The sequence below is a fragment of the Cydia fagiglandana genome, chromosome 18 (genome assembly GCF_963556715.1).
Source record: "Cydia fagiglandana chromosome 18, ilCydFagi1.1, whole genome shotgun sequence".
NCBI classification, from domain to species: Eukaryota; Metazoa; Arthropoda; class Insecta; order Lepidoptera; family Tortricidae; genus Cydia; species Cydia fagiglandana.
In genome coordinates this window covers 5,511,488-5,528,889 of record NC_085949.1, presented here as the reverse complement: position 1 = coordinate 5,528,889, position 17,402 = coordinate 5,511,488, and the positions used below count along the sequence as shown (strand labels likewise).

General features: G+C 38.6%; 1 protein-coding gene across 1 annotated transcript in view; it reads left to right on the top strand.

The window, feature by feature from the left end:
- The window catches only part of LOC134673322 (baculoviral IAP repeat-containing protein 6), a 113,564-nt gene that overhangs the window by 22,256 nt on the left and 73,906 nt on the right, over positions 1 to 17,402 (top strand). Inside the window, exons 8-15 of the mRNA XM_063531293.1 lie at positions 189 to 443; positions 881 to 1,062; positions 3,131 to 3,205; positions 10,300 to 10,493; positions 10,945 to 11,079; positions 12,628 to 12,768; positions 13,329 to 13,487; positions 14,259 to 14,407. Of these exons, the coding sequence (XP_063387363.1) occupies positions 189 to 443; positions 881 to 1,062; positions 3,131 to 3,205; positions 10,300 to 10,493; positions 10,945 to 11,079; positions 12,628 to 12,768; positions 13,329 to 13,487; positions 14,259 to 14,407 (1,290 nt within the window). The remainder of the gene's footprint in view (positions 1 to 188; positions 444 to 880; positions 1,063 to 3,130; positions 3,206 to 10,299; positions 10,494 to 10,944; positions 11,080 to 12,627; positions 12,769 to 13,328; positions 13,488 to 14,258; positions 14,408 to 17,402) is intronic.

Below are 17,402 nucleotides of genomic sequence, written 5' to 3'. Positions count from 1 at the left end.
ACAGCAGACGTAACGTAAAATCACTTTGTAGAATGAAGTTAACATCTGCATTGCATGGTACTTCTTCATAATTGTCTCAAGCAATGAAAGCTTTTCATTCTTCTATTTGTTAAAAATGTAAAGGACAGACTTTTGTAAGCTTCATGTCGTCTCTTTCTAATGTTTTATTTACACATTTTTTTCAACAGGGGTGTAAAACAGTTGCCGAAACCATGGAAATCCACATTCGACGCGACTCTGACAACCGTCCTGAGCGCTTGCTTGCCATACGTGGGCGCTTGCGAGTCACCCGGAGCCCTTCGCTGGCTCGTAGCTCTCGCACAACACGCTACGCAACGCGGCGCGGCCGCCGACCTGGTGGCAAAGTGCCTCGCGTTACTAGAGAAGACCGCTCGATGCCTCGCAGAGCGCGGGGATGATTACCATCATTTATTACGAGCTAGGTACGTGTTGAGATACATTTATTTAACCAGAAGAGGTAGGAAGGTATTGCTCAGAATTGGTTTTCTGCCCTCCTAAGCCGAATAGCGCTATCACAATCACAAATGATTTTGAAAATAGAACTATCAGCTATAGAAATTAAAGTAAAGAATGCAATGAATTTTCTTTTGAGATAGCGCTATTTGGCTTAATAGGGCAGTTTTAACCCTTTGAACGCCACGCATGTTATATATAAAACGTTAAAAGACACTGCAAGCCCCATATACGATTGCAGACATTACTATTATTGTATTTCCAATAAACATCTCACATTATTTGGCAAGAGTCGTTAGGCATTGGAGCATAGGCAGAGAGAATCATTCTATCTTTTTCTTATGCTAGTATTATAACCCGAAAAGAGGGAATTTGCCAGACTATATTAACCCTAACTATTGTACAGATTCGGTCTGTACGGGCTGCCGCTCGAGCGCACCGTGTTCGCGGCGGAGACGCCCGAGCTGGGCAAGGGTTCGTCCACACCCGTGACGTACGCCAGCGTGCTCGCCGGCGACACCTCCGCGCCCGCCGCCGCCAAGCCCGACTACCAGCTCAAGGACCTGCTCAATCTGCCGCAGGATATGGGTGAGTTGGTACAATAGTCAACCCAAGACCATCCACATACGTCACAGCAACAGGGGGATGGGGTGTCATGCCGAATGTGACAGTACGTAATAACGGCCTATCTTTTTCCTATAAAAAAAAAGGTGTGACGGGACGGGTCTAAAAAATCTAAATTTTGTGTGATGTAATTAATGGATGACTCCCAATGTCGAGTCTCAAGGAAAAGGTGAAAGTCTAATCTGAGACGTAAAGCCCGCTCCACACTCGTGCGCGAATCGCGGCGCGAAGCCGCAAACGCGAGTGTGGAGGTGGCTTGAGGGTTTTCGGGACAATCCGCGAAAGATTCGCAACTCACTAATTAGTTACGTGTTTTTTTAAAGTGGACATTTAAGTGTCTATGTAAATATATCTGAGGAAAAACTGTAACACTTATCTTAAGATAAATTGTGACGTTCCACGGCAAAAGGTACCTTATGGCGGCTGGCGCTTACGTCGCATAGCGTCGTAATAATATTGGAGCGGCGTTAATAATAGCGTAAGCGCCAACCGCCATAAGGTACCTTTACCCATGGGACGACACAATTAACATTTAAATTGGTATCATGAATAGAAGGAATATGCAATAAAATGGTTATTCGCGTTTTGTTGTGTAATAATCCTTTCCTGGTGCTAGTGACACATGTTGTTGACAAGGTGTTTCTAAAACACCCTGGATTGGCTCGAAAGCGATTGACAGCGGTTATGTTTATACACATTTTTGTTTAAAGTTTGTACTGAGATGACTACTGTCATACATGTTACCAAAAACTACAAATAGAATAATAAGCTGGTGTTGACTAACATGGGATGACGTGTGAATGATAGTTTGTAAAGAGTTCCGTGTCCGTTCTTATGAATATCAATTAAATAATTATTATAAAAAAATATTATCTTCGGCAATTTGTCGTGTATAGACGAAAAATAAATATGGCGATCAAAAAATTAAAATTTGTCTATCTTTCTTTATTCGTCACTTTGACAGTTGTGTTTGTTAGAAAGAGAAAAATAACAAAGGTATTTGAAGTTACCTCGCTTGGGTTCGTTTTTAAATTTGCACTCATGATTCACAAGTCATGAACCACGGAACTCTATCAAGGTGTTGTCCCTACGCACGGAATACTTATATATCCGGTAAAATTGCTAGGACGAATCGTAGCCCTTACTACTTACATACTAGAATTTTATAGTACCTAATAGAAGTCGCTCAAGCTTTATTTGCTCTAAGGAATACCTTAGATCCCGGGTCGAATTTATTTCCTACATCAACTAATAATCCTAATAAATAATTTTGATGTATGCGTGTAAAGATATGTTTAAACTTTTGCACTCTACTCCCTTGTAATAAGGCGAAAGTTAACATATCTTTGACGTCGACTGTACCAAATATATCATACATAAAACACCTTTGTTACCATAAAAGAATGCGTTTCGATATATTTGGCCACATCGATCATTCTTATATATTTCATGCTGACTGTATATATAATTACTTACAATAAAGTTCAGCATTTACACGCAAGAAATTTTGGAAGCTTTCCTCCGGCTTTGGAAGCTTAGCTTTTTTACATTACACTCTTGGTTTAAGGGCTCATTTAGACGGTGGGTGAAGTCGCATGCGAGCTTCATTACATTGCGGTTTTCGATCGGTCGGTTGAATTGGATGTAACCAACAGTCCGCAATGCAGAGACAATACATCCTCCGGACTGACAAGGAAGGGTACCCAACTGTCCGACTCCGATTTGATTTATTTTGATATATGTTATAGAGTAATCTAAAATAACGGACACGTATTTTTTTTTAGCTGCCCAAACTCAACCTGTTAGGAGAAAATGGCCTTCAAAGTACTGAAAATTTACCAAACCTTCTAATAATTGCTCCAAGCTCCGTCTAGAGGATTCCTAGACTATGCCGCAATGTAAATAAATCGCATGCGAGTTCGCGCGTCGTCTAAATCAGCCCTAAGTACAAGTAAATAAAAGAGCTGATTGGGCTACGATTCGCAACCGGTTAACCCCCTCTACCCCCACTGATCCCCGCTTCCGCTGGCAGGCGACTTGCCGCCCCCGCCCGCCGCCAAAGCCGACTCGCAGCTAAAGGACCTGCTCAACCTACCGCAGATTCCGGGTATGTTCGTATCACGCGATGTCAGGCTTGTCATCTGGTCAGCTGTTCATGCACGCACTGTTAACTGGCAATTCGTAGATCTTATTACAAGGACATAGGGTACACAAATGGTCAGTTACGTGTTACGTTAATAGTAACTATCTGGCGTATGTGCTGCTAGTGCGCCGTGTAATGTGAGACATAGAATAGGCTGTCTCGCAAGAAATTGCTGCCTCGCACAAGGCAAAAGTACGCGCGGCATCGATCCCTCGGACGAGGCATGGCTATTGGCTTTACTGACCAGTATCTTCGCGAGGCGGTCGTTCTGTGTAAACCTATTCGCGAACTGCTCGCACACCGCTCTCACTCAAGCAATTACTCGCTAGTGAGCGAGCCATTCGCAAAAAATGTGTTCGTGGCACATTCATGAGGTCTTCAGTATCAAGCTCCTGAAAGTAAATAAGCGCCTGACTCACCTGAAGTTTGAAGCGTCTTAAGCGTCTCAAGTCGCCTATTACACACGGTTTTACGAATTGAATTTGTATTCTTGCATACTTTTTTAGCACTGCATTTAAAATTTTTGAAATCGGGATGTCTGATGCATGGTGGAATTTACAAATTGATGCGGTTTTTGTCTGATGCATGGTGGAATTTACAAATTGATGCGGTTTTACAGGCGCTAAGGACTAGTGTAATATTTTGCCTAAATCGCTATTAGTTTACATCGCGAACGGTCTACAACGCAAAATGACCACTTTTTTATATCACACAGGTAGGTTAGGTTCGTTAGTTATCTTCAAATGGCCGAAGGCCAAACCGCACAGATTAGGAGCCCGTCGACATCGCTAACGTAAAGATAAAACGACGAAAAATGATGTAGGCATTTTGCGTTCTGGACCGTTCGCGATGTAGACTAAGAGCGATATAGGCAAAATGTTACACTAGTCATTTTGCGTTCTAGACCGTCCGCAAATAACCCGCGCTAAGATATAGTAAAAGTACTGGGGACAAGATTGTCTATTCCCTTGTAACTTATGTACTTATAACGTAACCAATGACTATGTGCCTGCGTAATATTGCGATGGATGACGTTACGAGTACAGGTACTTTTTTTAAACAAACGGATTAACACTGGAACATATACCTACCATGGCCACTTCATTCGCGTAGTTATTTCTGCAGCAGACTGTACATAAATCGTTTATTTGTTACGCTACATCCGATTCCAAATATCCTTCTCGTCGCAGTGTCGGTATTCGATTGTTTATTTTGGTTATTCGAATCGGAATTAGGATACAAGTACACAAATAGGTTTCAAGTGAAAGAATTTACATCCGATAATTAATCCTGGCGTGATAAACACTCAAAAAATTGTAAAATTAATAAGTAAATTTTAGAAACTAGAAAAATATTGTAATGAACAGCTGACCTTTCGTCGGGTTTTCGTCTCACTGCTTATGTCCATTATGTACCTTTAACATCCCATCCGCTGTTAATACATCTTTTCCATCTCAGGGTTGTATCCCAACTAGCAAAATAGTCGTATAAGAATTGATTTACTCAGCCTGTAATCGTATAACAGCCGAGTTACGGTTGTTGAAGCACCAATATATCGTATAATAGCGGTTAACTCGACTATTTAGCAATTTTCGCTAATTAGTGCTATAATCATGTCGTATAAACGTTTATAGCACTATCTTTTAGCACTTTTATTCCACCTTTTAATAAATGCTGAGTTAGCGCTATTAAATCACTTTTATTCAGCATAATTGTTCTATTAAAATCATATAACAGCTATAGATTAGCTAATTGTCTGAATAAGGCGCTTTAATACAACTGTTACTTAACTCTCTTCTCTATTGCTATAAAAGCCTATTAAAAGCAATCAAATAACCATTTGGCAACAATGCTGCTGTAACAGCGCGCTTATATCATAATTCGGGTAATGGGGTTCAAACCGCTGTTATAGGAGCTGAAGTGTATTTACAGGTTTTATTCAAAATGTATTCAGCTTAGAGTACTTTTAAAGAGTTTTGAACTACATTAACAGCACAAGTCAGCCATGTTGACGTTTTAATATAGTCCGGTGGCCAACTGCATGAAACCCTACCTGACAAAAAAATAGAATAATCCTACTCTGTAGGGGTAGCTGGCTTTTAGTAGCATCAACTGTTCTTGGTCGGCCGCGGCTTAATTTGGAAAATTTTGCGCTAGTGGCAAAATAGTGGCACAAAAATTCATAAAAAAAACCCCATCGTATAATAGAATGAAACTTGCATGGTAGGATAGCTGCCTTTGAGGACAGCAAAACAAAACTGGTCAGCTACATCCTGTGTTGGCAGGTTCTTGTGTCCGACCGAATTTGTGGTACCACGTGACAGCTACAATTTACCTCATCGAAAAATAGAATCAAAACAAGTGATTGTAATACCTACATTAAATTTGTTGACATATGTCTTGGTCGGCCTCACCTTAGCCTGACAGCGTTTTCAGTCCGTCCGCATTAAAAAAAAAGTCAATGGCAGCTATCCTACCATACAAGTGACATTCTATTTTTCGATGAGGTAAATTGTAGCTCACTTGGTACCACAAATTCGGTCGGACACAGGAACCTGCCAACACAGGATGTAGCTGACCACTTTTGTTTTTTTGATGAATATTTGTACCACTTTTTTGCCATTTGCGCAAAATTTGCCAAGTTAAGCCACGGCCGACCAAGAGCAGTTGAAGCTGCTAAAAGTCAGCTACCCCTACAGAGTAGGATTTTTCAATTTTTTTATCAGGTAGGGTTTCATGCAGTCGGCCATCGGACTATAAATCCATAAACATGGCGACATCATGTGCTATAAGTGTAGCAGTAAACGCAGTTACTCGACTTATAGTCGAATTAATGAGATATAACAGAAACTAGATCGTGTAAGCAAATTTTTACTTATTTTTATTAATATTTTTTTATTGAAATTTAAGAAAATAGGCGGCCCATGAATATATATGAACCAGTGCCTTTGGTTTTATCAATAAAGTATTTTTCGCGCTGGGTTTTACTGTATTACGTGTACTTACAGACAGTAAAAACTTATGTACACAATCACGGTAAAAATAAATGTCATGGATGACAGCAGCAAAAAATACTTAAGTACCTTTTTGTTTTATTAGACACGTGAAGACGATTTAGGCCTCAAACTTATAATCAAATAATTGAAATATAATCGCTTACCTGAGATCGTTTTTAGCACATATTAGTTGAATAAAAGCATTTACTGCACTCTTACACATTTAAAATGCCGAGTAAAAGCAATCCGGCTACCTTTACGAAACATTTTTGCTGAGAAAAAGCAGTGTGGCTGCTTTTATAGAACACTTTTACTGAGTAATAGTAAATTGCTAATGTTTACCCAACTAGCAAAATAGTCGTATAAGAATTGATTTACTCAGCCTGTAATCGTATAACAGCCGAGTTACGGTTGTTGAAGCACCAATATATCGTATAATAGCGGTTAACTCGACTATTTAGCAATTTTCGCTAATTAGTGCTATAATCATGTCGTATAAACGTTTATAGCACTATCTTTTAGCACTTTTATTCCACCTTTTAATAAATGCTGAGTTAGCGCTATTAAATCACTTTTATTCAGCATAATTGTTCTATTAAAATCATATAACAGCTATAGATTAGCTAATTGTCTGAATAAGGCGCTTTAATACAACTGTTACTTAACTCTCTTCTCTATTGCTATAAAAGCCTATTAAAAGCAATCAAATAACCATTTGGCAACAATGCTGCTGTAACAGCGCGCTTATATCATAATTCGGGTAATGGGGTTCAAACCGCTGTTATAGGAGCTGAAGTGTATTTACAGGTTTTATTCAAAATGTATTCAGCTTAGAGTACTTTTAAAGAGTTTTGAACTACATTAACAGCACAAGTCAGCCATGTTGACGTTTTAATATAGTCCGGTGGCCAACTGCATGAAACCCTACCTGACAAAAAAATAGAATAATCCTACTCTGTAGGGGTAGCTGGCTTTTAGTAGCATCAACTGTTCTTGGTCGGCCGCGGCTTAATTTGGAAAATTTTGCGCTAGTGGCAAAATAGTGGCACAAAAATTCATAAAAAAAACCCCATCGTATAATAGAATGAAACTTGCATGGTAGGATAGCTGCCTTTGAGGACAGCAAAACAAAACTGGTCAGCTACATCCTGTGTTGGCAGGTTCTTGTGTCCGACCGAATTTGTGGTACCACGTGACAGCTACAATTTACCTCATCGAAAAATAGAATCAAAACAAGTGATTGTAATACCTACATTAAATTTGTTGACATATGTCTTGGTCGGCCTCACCTTAGCCTGACAGCGTTTTCAGTCCGTCCGCATTAAAAAAAAAGTCAATGGCAGCTATCCTACCATACAAGTGACATTCTATTTTTCGATGAGGTAAATTGTAGCTCACTTGGTACCACAAATTCGGTCGGACACAGGAACCTGCCAACACAGGATGTAGCTGACCACTTTTGTTTTTTTGATGAATATTTGTACCACTTTTTTGCCATTTGCGCAAAATTTGCCAAGTTAAGCCACGGCCGACCAAGAGCAGTTGAAGCTGCTAAAAGTCAGCTACCCCTACAGAGTAGGATTTTTCAATTTTTTTATCAGGTAGGGTTTCATGCAGTCGGCCATCGGACTATAAATCCATAAACATGGCGACATCATGTGCTATAAGTGTAGCAGTAAACGCAGTTACTCGACTTATAGTCGAATTAATGAGATATAACAGAAACTAGATCGTGTAAGCAAATTTTTACTTATTTTTATTAATATTTTTTTATTGAAATTTAAGAAAATAGGCGGCCCATGAATATATATGAACCAGTGCCTTTGGTTTTATCAATAAAGTATTTTTCGCGCTGGGTTTTACTGTATTACGTGTACTTACAGACAGTAAAAACTTATGTACACAATCACGGTAAAAATAAATGTCATGGATGACAGCAGCAAAAAATACTTAAGTACCTTTTTGTTTTATTAGACACGTGAAGACGATTTAGGCCTCAAACTTATAATCAAATAATTGAAATATAATCGCTTACCTGAGATCGTTTTTAGCACATATTAGTTGAATAAAAGCATTTACTGCACTCTTACACATTTAAAATGCCGAGTAAAAGCAATCCGGCTACCTTTACGAAACATTTTTGCTGAGAAAAAGCAGTGTGGCTGCTTTTATAGAACACTTTTACTGAGTAATAGTAAATTGCTAATGTTTATAGAACAAATAGTCGAGTAAAAGCACTATCGTTGCTATTAAAACACTAGAATTGCTTTTATCCACTTTTACTCAACTCTTACAGCATCGATTTGCTTCTTATACAGCGCTTACTCGATTTTTATAACACTTTTAGTCTGTATAAGTGCGCCTTTTCGCGTTGAGTAAACGCTTACAGGACTTTTACTCGACTGTTTTTAAACCGTTTATAGCACCAAAAAGCGAAAATAAAAACGTGCTCTCAACTTTTATAGCACATAGATTTGCTAGTTGGGATTGCACCCAATTTCTTTGTCCAATGTCAGTGCCTCTCACTCTCTCATTAAAGCAAAATGTGAGACGCAATACACATGGGACAAAGAAATTGGATAGGTAGAAATACCAACCTCACTCACTCATTGTATTCTGTGTCACTCATACAATAACTGAGCGGCATAAAAGCAAAAACTCTGGAGGATTCATGCTTTTATACCCCTCAAATGTCTGTGTCTTTATAAGCTTGTCGTTTTATGTTTCTATTTTTGTTTCATTTAAGGTAATTCGCCAGTAACTGGCCACTGGCCAATAACTGGCCACCCTAAACTGAAAATGAATTCTATTCACCTATAAACAGAATTCATTTTAGTATAAGGTTTCAATAACTGGCCAACCTTCTATAACTAGCTTACTGGCGAATTACCCTATTAGCGATGTTATTTATACATTAAAATTAGTCTCAATGCATATGAAAATGGTTTCAGTCCAGGTAAAATGGAGACGAATTTTATTTATAATACAATAGAACCAAACTTAGAGGACTAAGTCATTTTGATATTTGTCGAAACATTTGTTATGGATTATGGACATTATTTAACGTGGTAAACTTCGAAACTTTCGAACAGATATTATGCATCTCACAACATTTAAGAGCATGTTAGTTTCGTTACATCTTTTTCATTTGTCGTTTGCATAATTCATATGGCTGCTTTCAAATTTCACATACAAACAATTCGTTTGCATGACAATCATACAATCATCTGGCATGAAATCACACATCAGTCATTAGTTGGTGTCGTGAAATATTGAAATGAAGGAAACTTTCAAGAACCTACGTTGAATTTCAATTTTTTTTATTACATGGCAGCTTGATGCTCATGTAGTAATATTTTCATTGAAGTAGAAGAAAAATGCTGTTGCTCGACGTAAATATCGTTAGAGTTAGACAAAGCTAAGTTGCCAGCGTTTTTGATAGCCCAGACTATGCAAGAGTTATTTAAACTTCATAATTTCATAGAAGTTTGCCGTTTAAAATAACACTTGCACAGTCTCGGCTATCAAAATAGCTGCCAACTTAGCTTGGTCTAACTCTAAAGCACAGGCCTTAAAGCAAAGTGCGTTAAAATGATGAAGCCGCACACGCACACGTCATGCAAGCGGTGTGCCGTCTCTCATAAGAATCGGTAAACTACAACGCCGCACGCGCACGTGCACGTCACGCACACGCAGCCGATATGCAAAGGCCTTAAAGCTTCTTAGTAAAATTTATTATTAAACGACTCGAGCGCGAAGCTTATCGCGAGGCCGATATCCATATTTTCCCAGTGCGATTTCGGGCCTTATTATGATTATAGGGGGTTCTTTATTCCACGACGATTGGACACTTCACCATAAACTACTTCACATTGGTTTGTGTAAGTCCATACAGATGTAATGCATAATTATTTTCCATCGTATTTTCACGGAAACGTACGAACGTGGCTTACTATTTCTGTACGCAATTTCCTCTCGCGATTTGCGCTCTAAGTCGACTAAAACTGTTCCACTAGAATTCTGTATTTTGACTATATTCTGACATAACCTGGAACCTTGTAGAAACGAAATCCACACCCGCGCCCCAAGCTTGGTGGGCGCAAAACAACGGAGTGGGAGTATTCGGGGCCGGCCTCAGCGAAGCGATGCCTCTACACGTGAGCTGTCACGCGGCCTCGGACGGGACCAAGCTGGAGTCCACGGGAGGCCGACACCATCCCGCTGTTGTGTCGACGTTGCCTGGCGACCCTAACCAGGTACAAATCTCATATCAGCTATATTACAACCCCGATGGGTACAAATATGACGTGGGTGTGTTTGGAGTCGGCCTCAGGGAAGCGATGCCTCTATACTTGAACTGTCATGCGGCTTTAGACGGCACCAAGCTGGAGTCCATGGGAGGCCGACACCATCCCGCTGTGGTGTCGACGTTGCCTGGCGACCCTAACCAGGTACTTAATCTAGTACTAATTATTTGTATTATACATATTTAAATCTGTAAGAGAACCAAGCACGCCATAGCTAGTTTATCCACATAGCTAATAAGAGAGTTGTCAGACTATGGTTTGGGCATAGTGCTCACAGAATCGATAGCCGCTGGGGCTAACAGACAATCTCAATCAGAAAAGGCTTTCAATAAGATGCACTGATAGTAGTAATTTGTGTTTTGTGCTACGGAGACTAACGCTATAAATATGCTACCCTCAGCTATGGAGCGTCGTAAAGGAAGGACAGATGAAGCAGATGTCGCAAGACCCAGACTCGCTGGAGGACGTGGAAAGCTCCCTCATGGAATGCGATCCGCAGGAGAAACTAGAGTTTACAGAGGAGAAGTTCTTCCAGGTATGTATTTTCTACGTTCTACAATTCTCACATTGCCATGTAGTGTGTTTTTACAAAGTTGAGTTACCTGCGAGGTTAGTTACATCGCGGACTGTTAGTTACGTCCAATTAAACCTACCGGTCAAAACCCGCAATGTAATGAAACTCGCATTCGAGTTCTCGCATCGTCTAAATGAGCCCTTAAGGCCCATTTACATGGTGCGAGTTTCTCGCACGTTTTGGGGCGAGAAATCGTATGACATTATCGTATGCAATAATCGTCAGGCGATTATCGTATAAAAATGTTTACACTCATGCGAGAAATAAAAACTCGCCTACGATTATGTCATGCGATACTCGAATGGAGATTATCGCCAGGCGAAATAGTTTACACGGGGAGCTGCGTTCTAGGGAGATATTTGCATACGATTTCTCGACTCGTCTAAACTGGTTCTCGTATGACATTTTTTCACGTACGTGCGAGTATCGCACGAATCGGTGCGAACCGATTTTCATACGAGTTTTACCTGTCAACTTACGTGATTAGTTACTAATCTTTTCACTATATTGTCAATATTCTTAGTAAATATTTCTTGTTTCTCTCATCATTTTTAATTTTAATATATTTTAAGTTGCATTTACGAGTATTTTAATATTGGCTCTTGGCTGAAATAACGTGACGTTGCTTTTAAGAAAAAATAAGTTGCCGGGAAATTACAACATATTAAGTATACCTACACGGTGTTCCTGTGATATCTGACTATACTCTGAGGGGTGAATACATATGTAGGTCATACAAAAGAACTTTTATCTGCTCCATGGTAGGTAGGTAGGTTGTCATAAATTTCGAAGAGTCATAATACGTCAATGTTTTCTATGGAACAAGCAGATTTGTTTTTTTGCGATTTCGGGGTTGGCTCCACACTCCACAGTAAAAGCAAGTCATACTGAACAGTATGACCTACATAATTCACGCCTCAGAGTCTATGGTCAAACATCACAAAAGACACTGTATGAAAAGAAAAATATTGTTCTGCGTTTTGGCTATTAATAAAACATTTTAAATGTCCCAATGAACGCATAAAATTGGGACTCCTGCAAACATGAACTCGAAAATCTCGAAATGCGATTCTCGCATTAAAATTTTGTTTACACTGAGATATCCAATCAGCAAAGGCGAGGCGATTTTCGCTCCTTCTAGTACGATATCGTATGTTTAGTTTACATGATACTATATTTTTTCTCGTGCTACGATAATCGTGCGTTCAAGGCGAGAAACTCGTACCATGTAAATGGGCCTTTATTATGACATGACACATTGTTTTTTTTTCGATTTTGGAGTCGACCCCATAAGAACAGTGGCTCAGTTCAGTATTTAAGTACTACATCTGCGTCTCTAAAAGTATAGCTAAACGGCTCTCGTGTTGTTTAATGCAGACTTAGATCAAGTTACAATAAAAAGCTTTTTAGTTAATCTCTTTCTGCAATTTATCCAAATTTCTGATCTGAGCTTAGGTTGTTATATTTAGTGTATAAAGCTAGTGATATGATCGTTCTCTTTCTGCATAGGAACAAGAACAATGCGGCATACCTTGGGCGCAGTTAGTGACCCGCGTGCCGCAACACACGTTGGTAGTGGAGCGCATGCATAGCGGCGCCCGGCGATACATCGTGCTGGACCTGGGGCACGCGGTGCGCCTCACGGACGTGGTGAGTTACCGTCGACCTGTCTAGTGCCTGCTTTTCACCATAAAAGGGCGATGATGATGGTATCCTGTTATCCCTCATCAGGGACATAGGGCTCTTAGAAGGGTTCTCCACTGTTGTCGATCGATGAGCGCTGTCTCTTCTAGACAAGGCCAGCTCTTTGTTGGCTGAACTGACCAAAAAAGGGTAATGAACAGAAACGGAGGCAGCCGATTGAGCAGACGGGAGTAAAATGGTGGTGCTGGTGCCCTTCCACGAAGAAAGAGTTGTGGCTTTCGCCTTTCACTATCTGCGCATTATTTCTAACGCTCGCTAACCCGCCCCGGCTTCGCACGGGTTACACAAAACCTTAACAAATTATATACCTAAACCTTCATCAAGAATCACTCTATTGAAAGGTGAAAATGGCATCAAAACCCGTTCAGTAGTATTTGAGTTTATCGCAAACATAGATACACACAAACTGACAGACGCGGCGTGGGACTTTGTTTTATAAAGTGTAATGATTATTAGTCAGTCAATCAGTCATCATAATCTATTTAGTAATACTACTTGTTTTGCAGATAATCCCATCGTGCTCCGACCTGGTGACACTGTGCATTGACATCTGGGTGTGCAGCGAAGAGACGGATTGCGTGAAGCTAGCGTTCGCCACCGACATCGCGACGAAGCATCTAGTGCTCACCGACATACAGCCGCCCCCGCTATGTCGGTACATGAAGGTGAGACTTATTTATCTGAATCGCTAATCTCACAGTCGTATGTGTTGCTTTAATCCGGTCATACGCAAGCTTCAACTCGATCGATAGTAGGCAGGTTTGACTGGTCATATATGAGCACTACTTCGAAATGCACACTGTCCAGTACGGATATGATGGTCGTTCTTGTCTACGTGACAGCGTGATAAAGCGGTGTCCGTCACTTTCTATCTCACGGTGTTAAACAGTGACAGTTATTTTATCACGTGGATAAAGATCGATAAAGCTATCCATAATACGCTGGCTGCAATGTTTAAGTTGTGTAAAATATTTTCGGAATACATCATTATTGCTATATGCTAACATTATAAGTTACCAACAATGAATAAGTCACATTGTTGGTGACGGTACTTAAGATTAATGCATGCCTTAGAAATAAAACGAATCTGTTCTAAGACCTTGGTCTCCGGTTGATATCATTCGTTGCGGGTAATGTCACATCATATAGTAACACAGCAACATTTTTACAAGACGTGACGCTCTACGCAGCGCACGCTAGAAACCAAAGAACAAATCCCAATTCTTATAAAAATCATTATAATTTCCCAAAATATTGGAAGTACAAGTAGAAGTTACCCTCGCTTGACGATTTGCACCCATATAGTCTGGCAAACACGACTTGTCAGTCAGTAAGAAACGGGAAAATATACTCATCCCTTCCTTTTGGGTGCTAGTACTAGCGCGTAAGACAAAGACAGTATGATTCTCTCAATATTAATGTAATAAAATTTCCAGATCACGACGATAGGCCGATACGGCATGTCAGCCATGAAATGCAAGATTCCGTTGGGCTGGTTCTACGGGGAGGTGGCCGAGATTGCCAACGTGAACGCGTCTATTAATTCTCTGAACGCGCTGCACCAGGATTTGACATGCCGTTTTAGGTAAGCAAACAAAGCCTTGTTTAATATAACCATACTAAATATAGTATTCTGTATGTCTAGTATTCTGTAGAGTCAGCCAAAAAAGTGGTTTACCACTTTTCGACTCTATCAATCAGATACTAGAGTCGAAAAGTGGTAAACCACTTTCTTGGCTGACTATACCTTTAGGTATTAAATAAAAGTAAACAAACAATTTGTAAATGTTCGGATATTTATAACAATTATTGGCTAATCAACCACATAACATACTAGTAACACAACAAATACAAAACCCCCTGAATCTGTCACTGAACAGCCTGTCTTTAATCTACTCGTACATTATTTGATCGTGTAATGTTTTCATCTACGCTCAACTATAGTTCGTTTTTTTAGCATTAGAAAGAACTCCGCAGAAGCAAGCGTGCAGTTTTTATCAGGCTCTTTAATTGTTAATAATTATTGAATTATCTAATGTAGCATGGTCAATACATATAATTTACTTCAAATTATTACCGCTAAAAGTGCCGGATTTGGAACCACAAGCTTACTTCTGCGAAGTTCTTTCTAATGCTAAAAAAAACGGACTATAGCATAAGGAGCCAGTACTACTCGTACACAGTACTTTTATTTAAATACCTATAGATACAGAATATAGATTACAGTGGTCCCCACCACTGTTAAATATCCTTAGGGAAAAGGTGCTTAATTGAATTCAGGAAGCAAAATCGGCGGCAATTGTGTTCGATGGTTATAGTTTAATATAATTCAATATGTTTCTTTGAAACTACGCCACCGAGTCATTAGTCTGATCTTGTAGATTCGAGTCGACTTCCGCTCTTTCACAATTTATGGCGTTTGGCGTTGGCCAAAATTGTATAATGAAATACCGTATGAAATAAGGGAATGTAATTCAGCTAGGATGTTTAAAGCTAAAATGAAAATGTTTTTATTAAACAAAATTAAGTTAAAGTTACCAGCATAAGCAATAAGATGTACGTAAGTTAACAATTAAGTAATTACTGTATTTAGGCAATTAGCTAAGGCTACCCATCTATGTTTAAGGGAGTTCCCTCTGCCAACAAACTGCCCTGCAGTTTGGCAGAAGAAAAAGTCTGTAAAATAGGGTTTATTTCACCGGAATAAATGATTTATTTATTCATTTTTTAAGCAAAAAGGCAATTTTATGTCGTAATAATTTTGCCTGTCACAAGTAGAATTTACATCTTAAGGTGGATGTCTAGGGATGGGATGCCGATTATCAGCCAAAAGATGGCGTCACTGTGCACGAATTGTGGATTTTCACTATTTCTCCCAAAATACAAAGTTTCATAAGATGTGTTGATATGTGCGAAAACTATAAAAAATACTACATCTAAATCGAGACATGTTCAACTCAACATTGTCTCATTTCGTTATTACCGGAATCCAACTGCAAAATATTGCAATTTCTTGCATTCACGCACACTTACGTACTTAAAGTCACCTTAAAGTCAGTGTCAAATGTCAGCAGATTCGTAATGTTACAGTAAAGTAACCTAGAGGGCGCAGCGGATGAAATGTTTATTGTTGAAAAAAGATTGGAAATTAAATAATAAATTCTTGTTTGAGCAACGATTAACCCTTATCTTGGCATCGTAACACCCGTGATACATGGAACTTAAAAAAATCTAGCAGGTTCACTTTATTGCCTAACACAATAATTCTGCCATCAATATGTCGAGCTACCCTCCTTACTTATAGAAAAAAATAATTGACACGAGTGTCATTGTAAATTAATTAGTTATAATCAACATGGCGCCGCGGAAACAATAGATTTCGGTTCGTACTGGAAGTTTTGCAATTATTCCTTATGTTAGTATATATTTTTCCATAATCTACATTTTGATATCTTTACTGTCTCTTAGTGCATACATATTTACAATGCCTTCGAATTTAAAAACATTTAATACACAGAACCTTACATGAAACTGTTATGTATTATATTTGATACACCGCCAAGAACTCAGAAATGTACATATCGAAAGGATTGTATTACATTCAATACATTGCCAAGTTATCGTCAATATATTTTTACATGTTTTTTTATTTTTGTGGGGTTACAAAACATGCTTCAATTATTTAATATTAGTTGTTGTATTATTTAGTTACTAAACTTTGATTTTTTTAAGTACTAGATGTTATTTAACTATATATTCCTACGCTGTAGCATTATTGCTACGCCGTAGCCCGTAGCACGGAAAAATATGTGTATGGCAAAAAATGTCCCCAAAGTAAAAAAAAAATGTTTTTTTTTTTACTTTTAATTATTTGTTTACTTTTGATATTTTACTCAACTTTTTGCTGACCACTTTTTTGAAACTTTACGGGATCTAATTTTCCGCCCATGTGATCAGGTATTCGTAGATATAATTTATTTTTACAGGTTTAATAGTCATCTGATGCTTTAGATTGCGTTTAATTAGCAGTAAATGCTAATTTCTGTTGCATTACATGTTTTATTTTTATTAAAATCTTCATTTTTCTTCTAAAAAGTAGGTAACTATTTTATCGAGTTATTGGCACTGTATCAAATATGATACATATGATTTTCCGAAACTGGAAAATCCTGGATTTTTTTTCTTATTTTTTAATAGTCTAGTATGCTCCATAGGTGACAAATAACTAAAAAAATGTTTATATTTAAGATATTTTGAGCCTTGCCAAGATAAGGGTTAAGAATTACAACGCATTCAGAAGCAACTAATGTTTTCGACCATCAAATGTCATGTGCTCGTGGCACCCGTAGCCTCTATTTTGAAAAAAATCAGATTGTAGCTAAGATACATGGTTCAAACCCCGACAATGCCAGTTTTTTTTTATTTTATAATTTTAGCATTCTCTTTTGAATTATTTTAAGCGTATGTTATTCTTCGAAACTAAACTTACGTGAGTAAAATATTTTCAGTATTTTAATTATTTTTTAATAATATTATGGGAAGATTTATAAAAGTATTTTTATTTTCCGGTTTTCAAAGGA